This window comes from Otolemur garnettii, unplaced genomic scaffold, assembly GCF_000181295.1.
Source record: "Otolemur garnettii isolate 467f Iridium unplaced genomic scaffold, OtoGar3 scaffold00135, whole genome shotgun sequence".
NCBI classification, from domain to species: domain Eukaryota; kingdom Metazoa; phylum Chordata; class Mammalia; order Primates; family Galagidae; genus Otolemur; species Otolemur garnettii.
Genome location: NW_003852530.1, coordinates 4,223,423 through 4,243,077, shown reverse-complemented (window position 1 = coordinate 4,243,077; position 19,655 = coordinate 4,223,423). Strand labels below are relative to the sequence as shown.

General features: G+C 49.9%; 1 protein-coding gene across 1 annotated transcript in view; it reads left to right on the top strand.

Annotated features, from left to right (window-relative positions):
- Window positions 1–231: 231 nt before the first annotated feature.
- SLC7A9 (solute carrier family 7 member 9) overlaps window positions 232–19,655 on the top strand; it is a 27,439-nt gene continuing 8,015 nt past the window's right edge. Inside the window, exons 1-10 of the mRNA XM_003798429.1 lie at window positions 232–318; window positions 2,536–2,683; window positions 2,979–3,221; window positions 3,651–3,776; window positions 4,015–4,114; window positions 6,083–6,127; window positions 6,578–6,701; window positions 7,579–7,682; window positions 12,717–12,813; window positions 13,893–14,042. Of these exons, the coding sequence (XP_003798477.1) occupies window positions 232–318; window positions 2,536–2,683; window positions 2,979–3,221; window positions 3,651–3,776; window positions 4,015–4,114; window positions 6,083–6,127; window positions 6,578–6,701; window positions 7,579–7,682; window positions 12,717–12,813; window positions 13,893–14,042 (1,224 nt within the window). The remainder of the gene's footprint in view (window positions 319–2,535; window positions 2,684–2,978; window positions 3,222–3,650; window positions 3,777–4,014; window positions 4,115–6,082; window positions 6,128–6,577; window positions 6,702–7,578; window positions 7,683–12,716; window positions 12,814–13,892; window positions 14,043–19,655) is intronic.

The window sequence follows — 19,655 nt, the reverse complement described above, 5'->3', positions numbered from 1 at the left end:
CCCCTGGCTGAGCAGAGCCCCCTGTGAGCCGAGCCCCTGGCTGAGCAGAGCCCCCTGTGAGCCGAGCCCCTGGCTGAGCAGAGCCCCCTGTGAGCCGAGCCCCTGGCTGAGCAGAGCCCCTTGTGAGCCGAGCCCCTGGCTGAGCTCAGGTTTCCATCTCTGCCGCTTTTGCTGAATCAAGACTCCTCCCATGCCCTCCTTGCAGCTTCCTGGAATACACAGGAGGGGAAGATGGGGGAGACAAGCCTGAGAAAACGGGGCGCAGACGGGAGGTCAGTGCAGAGTAATGAACCCAAGAGCACAAATCTCCAGAAGGAGGTAAGGCTGCTCATGTCCGGTGGGTGGTGAGTGGGGGGCAGGCCTCAGGGTCCCTGTCCCTGGTGATGAGGCGAAGGATGTGACCTTTGATTTGTTAAGGTCATCTTCAAATGAGCGACTCTCCGGGCTTCCTTCACTCCCTCTTGCCTGTGAGCTCAGCATATTCTCTCCGAGTCCATTTTTGTTCAGAACAATGGCCTGTCCAGAGACGGTCAGAGACTTTCCCCAGTGGTCAAGCTTCGCTCAGTCTCTGTCCCACGCGTGTCTGAGTACCTGTAGTGATGGGAGACATTGTTTCAGAGGAGTCTAGCTGGGATGGCCAGGCTGACCTAGGCATGGCGCAGACGGCAGCTCTGAGCCAGAATGTGGTGAGGACAGGAGGCTGGTCCTAGCCGAGAGGAAGGGGGACCTTCTGGGAGGGAGGCAGGTTTGGAGGCAGAAAGGGGCTTAACACCCCACTGTGTGCCAGTCCCAGATGCAGGAGAGCAGCAGGGCCTGGCATGGCGGGACAGCGGGATTCCACGCTCATAGGATGGGGAAAGAGGGCCCCGGAGTGAGGCCACAGCCTCAGCCCAGAGGGCAGAATGAGGGTGCTGTGGTCTGGGCAGGACCTCCAGAAGCTCCCCATCCTGGCCCCAGAGGGGATGGAGGAGGGATGGCACTGAGGCTTGGGGTTTGCTGAGGGGCATGGTGTGGCCTGACTGGGCTGTCCTGGGATCTTGGGTCCCCAGGAGACAGGTGACAGCAGCAGGACCCTCCCTCCCTGCCAGGCTGAGGCCCAATCCCAGCAAGGCCCTTGCAGAGCTGGAGTGGGCCCCTGGCCACACAGGCAGCTTCAGGCTGGATGCCGACCTCATCTGTGTCAGGAGGGAGGCTTCTGGAGGGCCCCAGATGTTGGTGAGTCAAACCACCGGCTCTAGGGAGTAGAGGCCAAGAACTGTGTCCTGGCTCTGTGGCTGGAAGGCAGCCGGCACAGCCTCGGGGCCCTCACCTGTGTGTGCTGAGGCCCCTAGTGGCCAGCTTGCCACCAGGGTCTCTCTCTTCCCCCAGGAATCTAACCGGAAGCATGGCCCCTGTCCAGGCAGCTGGATGCCGGCATTAGAAACTTCTTGCTCTGGAAATCCAGTCTGGGCAGCTGCTGAGGCCTGATGTTAGCAGCGTGGCTTGAGTCAGGCTGTGTGTGTGTTTAACAGTACTCTCCCCCCTGGATTGGGGTATAATTCACATTCAGTGAAATGTGCAGGCTTCAGTGCTCAGTATGATGAGTTTTGACAAGCGCCCACCTTGGAAAGCTCCCTGGCGCCCCAACCTGGAATTTCCAACACAGTGCATCAGTCCGTCTGGCCCTGAGCGTCATGGTCCTGGGATCATAGTCCCTACCTGAGCTCTGTTTGTTCTCAGAAAGGGAACATCCTAGAAAATGGTACCAGGGAAAGTTCATAGTCCCTGGATCTTTCTGTTTCCAGGGGGGCCTCCACTGCTCACCCCCACTTGGCTGTCTGGCCAGGACTCTAAGACTTTTTTTTTTTATGGAGATAGAGTCTCACTTTGTCACCCTGGGTAGAGTGCTGTGCCACCACAGCTCACAGCAACCTCAAATTCTTGGGCTCAAGTGATTCTCCTGCCTCAGCCTCCTGAGTAGCTGTGACTATAGGTGCCTGCCACAATGCCCAGCTAGTTTTTCTATTTTTAATAGAGATGGGGTCTCACTCTTGCTCAGGCTGGTCTTGAACTCCTGAACTCATGTGATCCACCTGCCAGGATGCTGAGGTTACAGGCACGAGTCGTGGGGCCCAGCCAGGACTCCCCGTCCTTAACTTCACTCTGCTTTGGTGAACTCTGCTCCTCTCTGTCCAGCTGTGAGGCACGTCCCAGGGCCCTTCTTGTAGGCTGACTTTGCCGAGTCAGCCTTTCTGCTGAGGGGAACAGGGAACCTGAATGGGCTCCCCCTGCCCTCGGCTGTGTGACCAAGGGCAGTACCGAGTGACACGCATACCCAGTTCATGGGGCTGTCACAAGAATTAGGAAACTTGGCATGTGTGAAGCCCTGATAACAGTGCTGTCATCTCTGTGACAGCACAGAGTGCCAGGGCCTGGGACAGGGGGCTCAGCTGGGGCTGCCCCGGCCACACCCAAAATGGGTGGAGAGGATGGCATCTGGCCATCCGCAACGGGCCCTGGTGGCAGCACTGACCCCCCTCCTCCCGCCACCCCGAGGTGGGGCTGGTCAGCGGCATCTGTATCATCGTGGGCACCATCATCGGCTCTGGCATCTTCATCTCCCCCAAGTCTGTGCTGAGCAACACGCAGGCCGTGGGGCCCTGCCTCATCATCTGGGCCGTCTGCGGGGTTCTCGCAACACTGGGTAACAACACTGCCCCCCACCCCCGTCCCCGACCCCGACCCCGGGGTGAAGTTCTTCCAGTTAAACTGGGGAGGGCAAACTATATGAATAAGGGTCCTGCTGCTGCTGGCTCCCGCTTCATGCAAATAATCATTAGTCTGGCTGCAAGTCAATGTCCAGTGGCTGAAACTCAGGGCCTGGCCCACTGAGGGAGGACCACAGCAGGCCCCTGTGCACACAGCCCCCAAGGGGAGGAAGGCTCCTGGGGACCAGGACAGCTCCTCACGAAGGGAATGGGGACCTTCCTGTGTTCCAGGAGCTCTGTGCTATGCAGAGCTTGGCACGATGATCACCAAGTCGGGTGGCGAGTACCCATACCTGATGGAGGCCTACGGCCCCATCCCCGCCTATCTCTTTTCCTGGACCAGCCTGATAGTCCTGAAGCCCACATCCTTCGCCATCATCTGCCTCACCTTTTCTGAGTACGTCTGCACGCCCTTCTACGCCGGCTGCAAGCCCCCGGAAATTGTCGTTAAATGCCTGGCTGCCGCCGCCATCCGTGAGTGCCTGAGCCTGAAACCCCGGGGGAGGGGTCAGAAAAAAGGTGGCACAAGTGATACAAGGCCAAAAGGAGGCCTCTGGTCTTGACCCCTCACTGGGGTCAAGTGAGCTGAGGGATCTGGTGAGAAGCAGGCACTAGCACTGACCTTGCAGTCTCTGTGGGTGCCACCTGCTGAGAAGCCCCTGGCTTGTTGGGGCTACAGGGGGGCCTTTCCTGCCACCGGCTGTCCCCCCACAGGCAGCACCTTCACTTGGCTCAGGGCCGACCCCTCTCTGCCACCCTCAGCTGGATATCAAAGGTCCCTTGTTGGGGTCTGTCCTCCTAGCATCCGGCTCAGTGTGGCAGTAGACAGGAGACTCTCTCCAGGGTCTGTTGAAAACCACCCCTGTGGGATGTCTCTGTCCCCTCCCCACCCCTGCCCTGCAGTGCTCATCACGATCGTGAACTCTCTGAGCGTGCGGCTGGGGAGCTACGTGCAGAATATCTTCACTGCAGCCAAGCTGGTGATCGTGGCCATCATCATCATCAGTGGATTCGTCCTCCTGGCCCAAGGTGACTGAGGCAGGACAGGGAGAGTGCCACCCCCCGTGCCCCCCACCTCCTTTGCATCTGGAACAGTCTTGCCCCATCAGCACCTCATGGCGGGAACGTAGCAGGGGGAATTTTTAGCTTCCAGATTTTCAGTTTGCTTAGTAACCTGAGGTCACAGCTCACCCCCTTGTTCCATAAGGAGATGATCCCAAACTCTGATCAGCTGACACCCGCTATGCACTATCTGACCTAATTACAGGAAATACAAAGAATTTTGAAAATTCTTTTGAGGGCGCAGATGTGTCTGTGGGGGCCATCAGCCTGGCATTCTACAACGGACTCTGGGCCTATGACGGATGGTAAGGTAGCCCCGGGGGTCCCCAGTCTGGTGGTGGCTTCTTCAGGCTATTGGAGAAGGCGATTTTTCTCCTTTCTAGAGTTTGGCACGACCCTAAAAAATTCATCTCCACATTTCCCTTTTGTGAGGCTCCCGCCCCCTCACCCTTCCATTTCCCTTGAACCCCTTGGACATTGAGACACCAGCCCCTGCCCCCGGGGCGGTGTCCTGTGGGCAGGCTGTGATGGCCCTTGTGCAGAATTCTCACCAGGCAGATACAGGCTCAGCCGGACCAGGGCCTCCCACGCTCTTCACAGGGCAGGCATACCCGGCAGACTTCTGTTTGATCCCTGGAATTAGCAGGTTCAGTTGGCAAGACTCTGTTTATGGCCACCCTGATGCTGGCTTTCCTCCTCTGCAATCATAGGTTCCATTATCTTTTCAGACAAAGATTCTGGGTTTTTTTTTTTGCAGTTTTTGGCTGAGGCTGGGTTTGAACCTGCCACTTCCGGTATATGGGGCCAGCACCTACTCCTTTGAGCCACAGGTGCTGCCCCAAAGATTCTATTTTTTAAAGCACCTGGGGACTCACTTTTCCCAGCTATTCTTGAAAATGCATGTGCTTCTCCTAGAGGGTAATGAAAGATTTGACCAAAGAACAGATGTGTAAACCTCGAGCTTTCCTAGAAAAACAAAATTTTTTTTTTTATTGTTTGGGATTTGTTGAGGGTACAAAGAATTAAGTTAGGCTTGGAGCCGGTAGTACAGTGGTTATGGCACCAGCCACATACACCAAGGCTGGTGGGTTCCAACACGGCCTGGGCCAGCTAAACAACAGTGACAACTCCCCAGAAAAATAGCCGGGTATTGTGGCAGGTGCCTCTAGTCCCAGCTATTTGGGAAGCTGAGGCAAGAGAATCACTTAAGCCCAAGAGTTGGAGGTTGCTGTGAGCTGTGACGGACGGTACATCACTATACTGAGAGTAACATGGTGAGACTCTGTCTCAAAAAAAAAAAAATAGCTGAGCATTGTTGTGGCCACCTGTAATCCCAGCTATTTGGGAGTCTGAGCCAAGAGAAGTGCTTAAGCCTAAGAGTTAGAGGTTGCTGTGAGCTGTGACACCATGGCACTCTACCAAGGGCGACATAGTGAGACTCTGTCTCAAAAAAAATAAATAAAAATAAAAAAGGTTACACTGATTGCATTTATTAGATAAACTCCTTCTTCTAATTGTGTCCCACCCCCAAGAAGTGTGCCATATATTGTATCTTCCTCCCTCCTCCCCTCCTAGAAAAAAAAATTTTTTTTTTGAGACACTCTGAGTCTTACTATGTCGCCCTTGGTAGAGTGCTGTAGCATCACAGCTCACAGCAATCTCAAACTCTTAGGCTTAAGCTGTTCTGTTGCCTCAGTTTCCCAAGTAGCTGGGACTACAAGTGCCCACCACAATGCCCGGCTATTTTTCAGTTGCACTTGTCATTGCTGATTTTAGCTGGCCCGGCTGAGTTTGAACCCTCCAGCCTTGGTGTATGTGGCTGGTGCCATCACCGCTGTGCTACAGCCGCCGAGACTGTCCTAGAAAATCTTTACCCTGAAATTCCTGCAGAATTTTCCCTATGGTGGAAAATCTTAAACATGATTGAATGTTTCACAATCTTTTTTTTTTTTTTTTTTGAGATAGCGCCTCAAGCTGTGTCCCTGGGTAGAGTGCTGTGGCATCACAGCTCACAGCAACTTCCAACTCCTGGGCTCAAGCGAGTCTCCTGCCTCCGCCTCCCAAGTAGCTGGGACCACAGGTGCCTGCTACAATGCCTGGCTATTTTTGGTTGCAGCCGTCGTTGTTGTTTGGCGGGTCTGGGCTGGGGATTCAAACCCGCCACCTTAGGTGTACGTGGCTGGCGCCTTAGTCAGTTGAGCCACAGGCACGGAGCCATGTTTCACAATCTTAAAGTCAAGGTATGACACTCATGTTAACTTTTCTATTTCTAGGAATCAACTCAATTATATCACAGAAGAACTCAGAAACCCCTACAGGTAAGAAAGCTGAGCCGGGATGGGGGACGGGGGACAGGCGGCACATTTCACGAGGCAGAACGCAGAGCTGCTGCCTCCTGCCGTCACTCACCCTCTTCCACACAGCAAACCTGTGGCAGTTCTGTTCTGTTTCTGGCAGTGGCAGGTTGCTGGAGGGAGGGAGGAGCTCTCGCTTCCTTTACCTCAGCTCCCTTTGCTTCATTTTCTCACCCTGCAGTCTTGGAGAGGGAGAATTCTCATTGGAGAATGTCCCACGTCCCTGCTGGGACTCTGCTGTAGCACAAATCCCCTTCCTGGGCAGACCTTGGGAGGGAGGCAGCTCCTCACCATGGGAGCAGGTGCAGGGCCAGCTGGGGAGGGCAGGAGGAGAGGACTGGACAAGACAAGCCCCCAAGTCTCTGGAGGGATGCCCCAGTCTGCCCCTGGGGTCCATGTCACGGCTCCCCCCAGAAACCTGCCCCTGGCGATCGTCATCGGGATCCCTCTGGTGACCGTGTGCTACATCCTCATGAACGTGTCCTACTTCACCGTGATGACGGCCACCGAGCTCCTGCAGTCCCAGGCTGTGGCTGTGGTGAGTGCCCAGGCAGATGGCAGGGTGGGGATGGGCCAGGCCAGGGGTTCAAGCCAAGTGCAGGTGCCCATACAGGCTAGGAGGGCAGTCGTCATCTAGAAGCCTGGGAGAGGGGACGGAAGAGGGCAGGCCCGAGCCTCACCTGAGGTGACAGGCTGGAATTCGGTCACACTTTAGTGGGCTAAGGGCCCCATGGGCACCGCCGCACAGCACTGAACAGAGCTGGAGGGCAGGCTGGTCAGCCAGGGCTGGGCTTTTGTTTTTTGAGACAGAGTCTCACTCTGTCCTCCTGGGTAGAGTGCTGTGGTGTCACAGCTCACAGCAACCTTAAACTCTTGGGCTCAAGTGATCCGATCCTCCTGCCTCATGCTCCTAAGTAGCTTGGACTACAGGCATCTGCCACAACACCTGGCTAGTTTTTCTATTTTTAGTAGACAGGAGTCTCACCTTGCTCAGGCTGGGCTCCAACTTCTGAACTCAGGTGATCAACCCACCTCAGCCTCCCAGAGTGCTGGGAGGATGTGCTGAGCCTCGCCCAGGATTAGGGTTTTGACTAACAACCATGAAGGGAAGAGAGAAAGGGGGCGAGGGCACCATCATGGGGGGCATGCATTTGAGCAGAGGAAGGAGGGAACAGACCTGAGCGAGGTGGAAGGGGGCGGGTGTGAGCCGGGGGCCGTGAGCTGCAGCTGGAAACAGAGAAGGAGGTGACGGGACTCGAGGGGGGCACCGGAAGGAAACAGAAGTGACTAAAGATTGTGCCAGGGAGGGGTGGGATGAGATTTCTGTCCCCTGGGAGGGCACAGTACCTTTTTTGGACCAGTGGCTCTTGAAGACCATGAAAGGCCCTGAGGATTCAACTCACTTCTCTTGCCAGACGTTTGGTGACCGCGTTCTCTATCCAGCCTCTTGGGTCGTCCCACTGTTTGTGGCGTTTTCAACCATTGGTGCTGCTAACGGGAGCTGTTTCACAGCAGGCAGGTAGGGACCCCGGCCCCACACCCCCCGGTGGGCGGGGCCAGTCTCACCCTGAGGAGGTCGAGGGCCAAGGTCCCCAGGCCCCTCCAAGTGAAGCCCCTCCCTGCACGAGCAGGGAACTGTAAGCTCAGAGACCAATTTGGGGAGGTCTGCGTCTCAAAGGCACCGAGTCTTCCCATCCATGGGTGGACTGTTTATTCAGCTCTTTTTTTTTTTTTTTAAATGATTTCTGAGTAGTTTTTGGTACACAGTTCTTGTACATCTTTGGTCAGATTTATTCCACAGCATTTCATATCGTTTCATACTATTATAAAATGTATTTTTTAAAAGTTTTAAATTTCATTTTCTGATAGTTCATTGGTTATATGTACAGACACAATTTTAACAACTCTACTGAGAGGCAGGGAGTGGTGGTTCACACCTGTAATCCTAGCGCTCTTGGAGGCTGAGATATGCAGATCGCTTGGCTCAGGAGTTCCAGATCAGCCTGAGCAAGAGCGAGACCCCATCTCTGCAAAAAGAAAAAAACAAATAGCTCTACTGAGGTACAAATACTGTACTACTCACTCTTTGGAGTGAAAATTTATTAGGCTGTGCAAGTATCCAAATCCAGTTTTAAAACATTTCTGTCATCCTGCCTGATGGGTTAACCCATTTCTACCTCCAGCCCTAGGCAACCATTGACCTGTCTCTGTAACTTTGCTTTCCCCAGGCATGTTAGCGGAATGCACCCTGAGTCCTTCCAAAGCTGACCTCTGTTACGTAGTGTGACATTTCTGAGGCTCATTTGGGTCATAGCATGTTTTAAGTTCATTCCTTTTAATTGCTGAGATTATCTCCACTGCGTGGAAATACAATTTGTCCTTTCACTAGCTGATGAATGCTTGGGTTATCTATTCGTTATTGTATTGCGGAAAAACAAAAAAGAAAAAACTCAGAATAGTGTTGCTATGAACATTCACGTCTGTCTGTGTGTGGACAGACGGTTTAATTTCTCTGGGAAATTCCTAGGAATGGAATTGTCATAAAATAATTTAATGGTAACTTTTTTTTTTGAGATAGAGTCTCACTCTGTGCAAATATCCAAACCCGATTTTTGGCAACTTCTTATTCCTGGTGTGGAGATTCGGCACTACCTGCCCTTGTTGCTGAAGGCAGTTCACTGTGGCTTCATGGACGGACTGAGGAAGTTTTCCTCCTTTTCCACTGTAGGTGTCTGCTTTCCTTGCTACATCTCTCCAAGGACTCATGTTCACGTTTTTGGGTGTAGTTAACTGTGGTCTTGCTAACACCAACATGTTCCACCACCCTTCTTTGGCTACTAGTTTCCAGAAAATGCAGAAGGTCAGCCTTTCCGTCAAGGTCAGCTCCTCGAGTTCTCTCCTCTGGGCCACCCTGAATCCATGAACTGTAGAAGTTTCCAGTAATCATAGGATGTACCTACAATCCAGGCCAGCCCTTAATGTGGGCGATGTCTTCCACAAAACATGATAAACAAAAGGACGTCAGGCCTCATCCCACACATGGCAAAACAAAACGTGAAAGAGCTTCTACTAAAGAAAAGATAATGCAATTAGTGGGCAAAGCCCACACCGTCTACCCGGGGTGTAGGACGGACTCAACTCATCAAGTTAGGGAAGGGAAATTAATTTGTCACAGTCCAAGTGGTCAAGATACAACTTGCAGAGGGGTCAACAGACAGAGGCCAGTTTTCCACTGAGTATGTGTGGTGCGTGTCTGTCTGTGAAAATTAGGTCAACATAAGGAGGTGGTCAGTGTGGGGAGGTGGTCAACTATAGAGGTTCTACTGTATGTATTTGTGGAGAACTGATGAAATTTGAAGAGTTCACGCCATTCCTCTTGAACTTAAATCTCCCTTCCAGCAACTCCCACCCTCCTTCACTACCTTGTTCTTTTTTTTTTGACAAGAGTTTGACTATGTTGCCCTGGGTAGAGTGCTGTGGCATCACAGCTCACAGCAACCTCAAACTCTTGGGCTCAAGCAATTCTCTTACCTCAGCCTCCCGAGTAGCTGGAACTACAACACGGGGCTATTTTTTGGTTATCGCTATCATCGTTGTTTAGCTGGCCCGGGCAGGGTTTGAACACACCACCCTCCGTGTATATGGCTTGGGCAGTAACCACTATGCTACGGGAGCCGAGCTATCACTACCTTGTTCTTAATATGAAGTTTTTAATCATTTCCAAATTTAAATATATAGTTCTGTTGTTGAGTCTTTTGGCCTTTGTGACTTCTAATTTTATCCCGCTGTAGTCAGAGTAGGTGGTATTTATATTAATTCTTCAGAAGCTTTAACATCTCCTTTGTGGATCATTGAAATTTTTATTTCCTATGATCTTGGAAATAACGTATCGTGCAATGGCTTCTAGAGTCTATGCCCTCCCCAGGCTTGTAGCTCTCCTGCTCGAATCTTACACGCCAACAGTGGGGTTTGACAAGTCCGTCTTCTGTTTCAAGGGCTCCTGGTTTTTATATCTTCTTGGTGGACTGTTCCTTTTTTCCAGGAGCAACTCTTTTTAAAAGCCTTAAATTCTGTAGTGTTTGACAATTGCAGCACCAGCTGATCTTCAGGTTGTTTTCAGTAATGTGTCCCATCCCTTTAATCTTCACCTTGTCAGTGTCACTGGGCTTCAGCTGGTATTTTTATGCATCTGAGCTGTTCTTTTGATTGTTTTTCCTCTCGAAATCATGGATCATACTTTGTGCAGTATAGATTTCATGCTGCTGGGTGCCAGGTTTATTGTGCTGCTTTAGATAATGTTGGAGTTGGTTCTGGTGCACACTTACCTTACTAGAGAGCAGGGGGCTCCTTTTGAAGCTTGCTTTTGTTGGGGAGGCTGACGCCTTTAATGCAGGGCTAGTTCAGCCCCACTGCTCCTTCAGTAATGCTCTCATGGGGGTTCTACCCGACGTCCCTTACATCAGAAGGTCTTTTTACTCTGGCATTGGGGCTAAGGTGCTGTTTCCTGTTCTGCACTGATGTCATGAATTGTTCTGCGTCCCCATCACTAGTGTTTTCCCTCTGCCGGGGGCCCTTTCATCTCACACATGTGCCGGTCAGCACTGGGCTGAAGACTTGCAGTGACCCCCGAAAATGCTCCAGAGTCTTTTCCCCTGGGAAACGCCCTCCCCTCCATCACCCTGATCTTTTCTTTTTGAGACAGAATCTCACTCTGTCATCCTTGGTAGACTGTTGTGGCGTCACAGCTCACAGCAACCTCAAATTCTTGGGCTTAGGTGATTCTCTTGCCTCAGCCTCCCAAATAGCTGGCACTACAGGCGCCCGCCACAACACCGGGCTGTTTTTTATGTGTTGCAGTTGTCATTGTCGTTAAGCAGGCCCAGGCCAGGCCAGAACCCACCAGCCTCGGTGTATGTGGCTGGGCCCTACTCTCTGAGCTACGGGCGCCAAACCACCACCCCCTGACCTTTGATCTCTGGCTCCACTAAGCATGTGCATCCGGGTTTTCCCTCCTCCAGGCTGTAGGGTGCAGCAGGTGGTTTCTCGTCTTCACTCTCCCAGGGATCACAGTACCGCACAGCCTTTGTCCAAAGTCTGAGAAACTGCTGCTTTTATATTCTGCTTGGTTTCCCAGCTGAAGGGTCAATCTAGTCTCTGTAACTGAACCTCAGCTAGAAGCAGACGTCTTTGTATTTTCACCATTCTTCTTTAACCCTTTATTACTGATCCATGTCAACTATTTATCCAATAAAATAATAGGTAAATTAGTTCTCAAAGAAATGACTTCTGGATTTCTTACATGCTACTTTTGTTTTCTTGACTTAAAAAAATCATATCCATTGAATTTTCTTTACTGGCATTTGTCTTCTTCTGATATGGAGGTTATGTGTCTATCCTTTTAATGATCACCCTTATAATTTGACATGGATAACTAACAGATATCAGTATTTCATTCTCTTTCCTGTCTTACAGGGCTCTCCCTTTTCATATTAAAACCTTGTTTATGAACTTGTTCCTCCAAAAGCAGTTTGTTACAAAATAAATAAATCCAATCCCTATCTGCACACGGACGCTTTACCGCTTTCTCCATAACACTGCTTCTTGTTGTCAACTCTGAGTTACAGTTACGCCTCGTAGTTTATTTAAAAAGGGATTTATTGCAGTAGTCTGGAATGATAGTTTACCCACATAGAATTCTAAAATGAAAATCAGTTTCTCTTACCATTTTGGAAATATTATTTCTCCTATGTCTCCTATTGTTCTTATTCTCCCAATTCTATCGTAATTTTTGTTTTTGAGACAGAGTCTCACTCTGTACCCTGGGTAGAGTGCTGTAGCATCATAGTTCACAGCAACCTCCAACTCCTGGGCTTGAGTGATCCTCCTGCCTCAGCCTCCCAAGTAGCTGGGACTACAGGTACCCATCACAATGCTGGGCTGGTTTTCTATTTTTACTAGAGATGGGGTCTCATTCTTGCTTAGGCCGATCTCAAACTCCTGAGCTCAAGGGATCCACCCACCTCAGCCTCCCAGAGCACTGGGATGACAGGCCTGAGCCACCGCGCACGGCTCTTCTCTGATCTTTCAAAGTCTTTCAGTTCATGACGTATCAGGAGTTCTTGGGTGGGTGGGGAAAGGGAACGAAGCCACTTATCTGTTGATTCACCCTTAATTTGCTGGTTGCTTTAAAATCTGGAGATTCTCTGTGATGAGATTTTGGAACAGAAGCTGCAAGGTGCCCTGTGTTTGTGTCTGTCCAGCACCTGGGAACGGGGCCCCAGGTCCTGGCCTGGAATTTACACTTGTTTCTTGCATAACTTTGCAGTTTTTCCTCTGAAGAGGCCTCTCCAAACCACCCTGCTCCCTCTCCCTGCTGGGTGCCCCCACTGTGGCAGGTGCATTTCACTCCCCTCCAGAGGGCAGGCCACGGTCTGCAGATGCTGGCCCGCTCAGTCCCCTTCTCTGTGGTTCGTTCTGGAACCCCAGACGCTTCTTCAGGGGCAGGGGAACAACCGGCAGTCTGGTCACTGACTATGGTTGGTCATCTTTTCAGACTCATTTTCGTGGCGGGCAGGGAAGGCCACATGCTCAAAGTGCTCTCCTACATCAGCGTCCGGCGCCTGACCCCCGCACCCGCCATCATCTTCCACGTGAGTACGAGGCTGCCACAGGGGCGCCGACCTCAGCCGTGGGTGCCCCAGACTTCCTCAGTCCTCGACATGAAACAGATACAGAAAAGCCCAAGAAAATATAAACAACTTAGCCAGCTTCTGCTCCTTTTTCTGAATTTATCCATGAAAGACACTGTTTGAGCCCTCCAAGCTTGTTCCCACTACGCTTCTGACATGCATGTCCCTTTGTCTCTTCTGGGTGGTTGGTCACAAACTACAGCCGAACCTCCACAGCTGGCCATCTCCCTACCCTGACCACCGCGAGGTGACCTAATTTTCATAGCGCAGACATGCACCGCATGCACGGATCAGTGCAGTGGGCCTAGATCCTTCTGCTGACCTCACCCGTGTGGCCCTGGGCGGTCAGCGTACAGAGGTTCTACTGTATATAAAAACCCACTAGCGTACAGGGAGGGAGAAAAGGCACTGCACCAGGCGGTTACTGACAGTCGCATTTCCTTATGGACTGATAATTTAGAAGTCCCGGGATCTTTGTGGAGTAACATCTCCTAACTGGAGTCTCTTAGGGGCAGACAGTCCTTGGCTGCAAATTTTCTGGGCACCAAGATACTGTTCTTGGCCTCAGTGCCAGGTAACCTCCACCACCCCCAGCAGAACCACTGCTGTCTATCAGCCCACTTACCCTGAGGACCAGCAACCAGACCCCAGAGTGGGGATACCAGTCCAGGGCTGTCTGTGCAAATGATGCAGGTCAGAATCAGACTTGAGTCTCACAGTCCAGGGCCCTGCTGTGAGGACGGCTCTCTGGGAGGTAAATCCATAGCTGTGAAGCTGGTACAATATACACATATATTTGGGGTTTTCTTTGCTTAAAATCACGACGTCACAATTCAAAAATTTATCAGGTCTTTTCTGTTAGACTTTATTCAAAAAGAGCATTCTCATAGCCCCGGTCAAGTTTAACCTCAACTGTAACAGGACGGGGAGTTTCTCTCGAGATAGAGAAGAGTGCCTCTGTAGCCTCTGTAGCCTGTGCCGTGTTTACAGCAGAGCTTTGATGTGCCAGTGACCTACAAATTCGTTCTTCTTCCAACCAGGCGATCATAGCCATCTTTTATATCATCCCTGGTGACATCAACTCCTTAGTGAATTATTTCAGTTTTGCTGCGTGGTTATTTTACGGCATGACGATTCTAGCCCTTGTCGTGATGCGGTTCACGAGGAAGGAACTGAAAAGGCCGATTAAGGTAAGTTGAGAGCCCAAAGTCACAGGTGCCTGTGGTTTCCAAAAAATGAATTAGAGGTAACTATCTCAAATACTGGGTGCATGCCTTCTCTCCCCAGTCTGACTCGAGTGTCAGATTTCACAGTGGAGTTTGCTCTTTATTTCATATTATCATTTATGATCCAGTCACTTAATTATTCAACACCTATGACCTGTCTCTCTTGTGGCCTGGTTCTGGCAGTGCTGGTGTCTCTCACACAGTCCTGTCTCTCATCTCCTGGTGTCTCTCACACGTACACTTTGCACAGATTGGCAGGGACTTCTCAGCTCTGGCCCCAGACCTGCTCCTGTGCCTACAACCACCAGCAGCCCAACCTGCCCGTCCCCGCAGGGCTGGTGCCGTCTATATACCAGAGGGGAGAAAGTAGAATGCGTTTCAGTTTTCTTGTGTTTAGGGCTGTCTTGTTTTGAACCACTGCGCTATTTAGTCCTAACAGACAGGTGTGAATATAAGAAACAGTGAGGCAAGGCGAGGACTTAAGAAATTAGGACATGAATAAAGATAAGGTCCAAACTTCAGAGTTTTATTTCAGAAGTCTGTTTAATGATCTTTCTGGCATTGTATCTTGACTACCACTGAGTCTCTGGAGTCAGCTAAGGCCCGAATCAGCCAGGCTGGAGTCCAGCAGTTCCACCCCAATCGGGCCACGTAGCAGGCAAATGACACTGGCAGCATAAATTATGGATAGGTACAAAATCCCTCATTCAAACAGGCAGAGCCACTAAGACAGTAAAGGGAACCCTTATAGCCGACATCTTCAACACAAAATGAGGAAATGAGATATCACCACAAAACTCAGACTCTGCATGGAAGCCCCTGAGCCCCAGGCCCCCTCGGGAGGAAGACCCGAGCCCTGCCACGCAGAAGGGGAGCAGCACTGCCATGGCCTCAGCCCTGCAGGGGGTCCAGAATGTCCTCGCAGAAACTCCTTTCCAGAAGGCAACACTGAAAATCAGCAACTGCTCGGATGAAAAGCCACACTGAATTTGTCAAGAACATGGGGGTCAAGATGAAGCCTGGGCACACGTATCTCAGCTGCAGAGAAGCTGGGTGATGTCAGTACTTCAAAATGTCATTTTAGGGAAAAAAAATCATTTCAGAAGTAAAGAATAAGCACAAAGGACAAGAGGGAACATGACAGCCAAGGAGCCTGTTGGGAGATAAGGAGGGAAGTGGGGAGACTCTAACAGATGAGAAGGAGTCTGATGCATTCACAACTGGAGGCCCTGAAGAGGAAAGGAAGGTAGAATTCTAAAAACCACAATTCCAGAAATAGTTCCTGTCGTGGGAGGGAAAATGGGGAGTAGGGCTTGAGCCACCAAAGTAAAAGACACACCATGTAATTAGGAAATGTGAGTGAGGCAATGAAAATGTTTTGATGGAATTACAGAGCGTTAAGAACATGCCCTGGGCGTCCACTCCCCTTGTTCTGTCCCTAGCTCCATCCACGATTTCGTTATAAAGGAAAGAAACTACCACTAGCATCAGAATTTTACCACCCATGCTGTAAGACAACGGACAGACATATTTAACATAGTCAAAAAAAGAAAATATAAGCTAGAGATTTTATATCCAGCCAAACTGACCTTGGAGAATAAAGTCTGCAGTTGCTAGTATGAAGAACTCTAGGCATTACATGAGAACTGCCCTGAGGAGTCACCTAGAGAATCACGCCAGCGTCATGTGCTGGCAACACAACACTGTGGGCAGTGCGTGCCAACTAAGGAGCCCAGGCCAAGCCACTGCCGACAGAAGGTGCTCTGTTACCAGTGCGGAGGACCTGCCACGCGTGTAGGTCCCAGGATGCTGGGAGGCTGAGGTGGGTGGAGTGCCTGAGCTCATGAGTTAGAGACCAGCCAGAGCCAAGTGAGACCCTGTCTCTTAAAAAAAAACAAAAAAAAAACTCGCATGTTGTGGCGGGCACCTGTAGTCCCAGCTACTCAGGAGGCTGAGGCAAAAGAATCGCTTAAGCCGAAGAGCTGGAGGTTGCTGTGAGCTGTGACACCACAGCACTCTACGGAGGGCAACAGAGTGAGACTCTGTGTCCAAAAAAGAAAAGGTACCATTTTAACATTTATTTTTTAATTTTTAGAGATAGGGTCTTGCTTTGCGGCCCAAGAGCTCCTCCCACTTCAGCTTCCTCAGTAGCTGGACTACTGGCATGCTTACCCAGCTGAGTTTTGTTTCTCTTTTTGATGGAGATGGGGTCTTTATGTTGCTCAGGCTGCTCTCTCTAACTCCTGGTCTCAAGGCATCTCCCACCTCAGCGTCCCAGAGTGCTGAGGTTAACAGGTGTGAGCCACTTTATATTATAGAAGGATATAATACTTTAGTGCCCTATTTTTTTAGATATTAGTTATGATACTATTAATAAGGTATTACATAGTTATAATAGTTACAGTAACTCTCAGAACAAAAACACAGCCTTTATATGTACCAAAAAATATATTAAAAAAAACAAAAAACAAGAAAAGCGAGGCACAGCGGCCAAGCCTCTTATCTCTACGTGGGAGGCTGATGCAGGATGCCCAAGCCCAGGAGTCTGAAGCTCTGCTGCACTGTGCTTGCCCCTGTGAACAGTCTGCATTCCAGCTGGGGCAACACAGCAAGGCCTTGTCTCTGGACAGAAAGGTGGGGGGAGGGCACAAAAGTCGCAGCCCCTACTGTACCAGCCCTCATGTGCGGGGACTGGCCGGGTGCCCATCAGGACATCTCCTGGTTGACACCTCCTTGCTAGGGTGCTCATTACGCTTCTCTGTTATTGCTGTTTTCTGCTCATTTGTTTTTAACACCCCGAAACTTTATTAGTATCTATGAATCCCTTAGCACTTCCATTTACATCTGATATTTATGGGAAAAAGCTAACATTTACATTCTCAAAAGGCAGTACGAATTTTTTTTTTTTTAGAGACAGAATCACACAGCTCAGCAACCTCCAACTCCTGGGCTTGGGCGATTCTCTTGCCTCAGCCTCCTGAGTAGCTGGGACTACAGGTGCCGGCCACAACACTCGGCCATTTTTTATTGCAGTTTGGCCGGGGCTGAGTCTGAACCTGCCACCCTCAGCATATGGGGCTGGCACCCTACTAGCTGAGCCACAGGCGCCGTCTAGGCAGTACAAATTTTTAATAAAACGTGTGATCAACATTTCAAGTTGCCTTTCAAATGCCACACACACCAGAGTTAGGCACAGGTGCACCAGAGAGGCAGGAAGGCCGTGCGACTGCACTCAAGGCTGCCGTTCGTCAGCAGCCACGGTAACTGCTTGGCCACCAGGAAATCTGTTTAAACCAGTGCACTATCTTATATAACAGGTGTTGGGCACTGTGCTATTTAGATATGTGCACTTACTGTGTTTTAAACGGATTTAAGGACACTACTTGGGAATTAGGGTTTTATACCATGCGTGATAGTTTTTCCCATTTAAAATAAGGGAGATGGGCCCCTGGGGAGTGTCTGTGCAGAATGTCACACACAGAGAGCTGTCAGTCAGTAGAAGGTGCTCCTGCAGAGAGACATGAGGCACTGTGCATGGGGACCTGCCCATCAGCTGTGTGAACAAACGACTCACTCGGTTTCAACAGGCTGAAGTCAGCCATTAAAAGAAAAAGATTTTTTTTTTTTTTTTTTTTGAGACAGAGCCTCAAGCTGTCCCCCTGGGCAGAGTGCCGTGGCATTACAGCTCACAGCAACCTCCAACTCCTGGGCTCAAGCGAGTCTCCTGCCTCCGCCTCCCAAGTAGCTGGGACCACAGGCGCCCGCCACAACGCCCGGCTATTTTTTGGTTGCAGCCGTCATTGTTGTTTGGCGGGTCCAGGCTGGGGATTCGAACCCGCCACCTTAGGTGTACGTGGCTGGTGCGTTAGCCGGTTGAGCTATAGGCGCCGAGCCAAGAAAAAGATTTTTTTCAGGTAGGTCTTCAAAGCTGTAAAAATTAAAAGGACAGGCAGAGTTATTCAGGCCAATGAATGCACAAAAGTGGGGGCTGTGATTCTTATCCCGTAATGCTAGGCCCAAAGCATGACTTAAAAGACCACGCAGTTATGCTAAAGGCTCAAACTCATGACAAGGATATCAGAGTTAGAAAACCTATCTACCAACCTGGACAGCAGCCGTGTCAACAAAGCAGAAACCCTGGGAAATAGGAGAAGCAGACACCAGAGCAGCCGGCTGTCAAGTCACAGTGACTGAAGGTGTACAAGAGAACAAGACGATCTGAAAGACTCACGTCTAACTCTGAACCTGACAATAGCAAACGCACCAAACCTTTCTCAAGCACACGTGGGATATGTCTGCAAACTGACAATCTTTAATGCCACACAAAACCCCTGATATTAAAAAAAGAAATTAAAAGTAACATACATTCTCTGTCTATAATGAAACAAAACAGAAAATTGACAAAAAGAAAAAATTACATTTGGGGGTACAAGAGGAAATAGGTCATGGAAGTACATAAATGCCTAAAAACAATAATGATGGAAACAGGATATATCATCAATGAATGCAGCCTAAACAGTGTCTCAACAAAGTTCCATTCTGGCTGGGCGCGGTGGCTCACACCTGTAATCCAGCCCTCTGGGAAGCAGAGCTGGGAGGATCCCCTGAGTTCAGGAGCTTGAGACCAGCCTGAGCAAGAGTGAGACCTCATCACTACTAAAAATAGAAAATCTAGAAACTAGATGGGCATTGTGGCGGGTGCCCGTAGTCGCAGCTGCTTGGGAGTCTGAGACAGGAGAATCTCTTGAGCCCAAGAGTTTGAGGTTGCCGTGAGCTGTGATGCCAGAGCACTCTACCCACAGTGATAAGAGACTCTGTTTCCAAAAAAAAAAAAGTTTCGTTCCATTAAATATTTATCCCAATAAAAACAAAAATAACTAAAAAGTTGACTCAAAAAGCAAAAAAAACAAAGACAATCAAAAGACAGTAGAAGAGATTAACAGTGTAAAAGAACTTAAAGTGTTAAGAGAAAAAACCCAGAAATGACGACTAAGTGAAGAATGAGCAATCTGGCTTGGCGCCTGTAGCTCAGCGGCTAGGGTGCCGGCCACATACACCAGGGCTGGTGGGTTCGGACCGCCCCAGCCTGCCAAGCAACAACAATAAGAACAAAAAGAGAGAAAACAGCCAGGCGTTGTGGCAGGCACCTGTGGTCCCAGCTGCTTGGGAGGCTGAGGCAAGAGAATTGCTTAAGCCCAAGAGTTTGAGGTTGCTGTGAGCTGTGACACCATAGCACTCTACTGAGGTTGACATAGTGAGACTGTTTCAAAAAAAAAAAGAGTGAGCAATCAGCCTGACTTTTTGAATGTTTTCCTTCTTTTTCAATGAGCTGCAATAAATTAAGTACTACTGGAATAATTGGATATTTTTAGATTTTGCCTGTGATTCTAATTCTGCTAAGATCAGTTTTAGTAAATTATATTTTTCCCAGAAAATTGTCCATTTCATCTACATTCAAATTTATTTGTATAGAGTTGTGCAAAATAGTCTTATGATTTTTCTTTTGTTTGTTTTATGAGACAGAATCTCATTTTGTTGCCCTTGGTAGAGTGCCATGGCATCATAGCTTACAGCAAT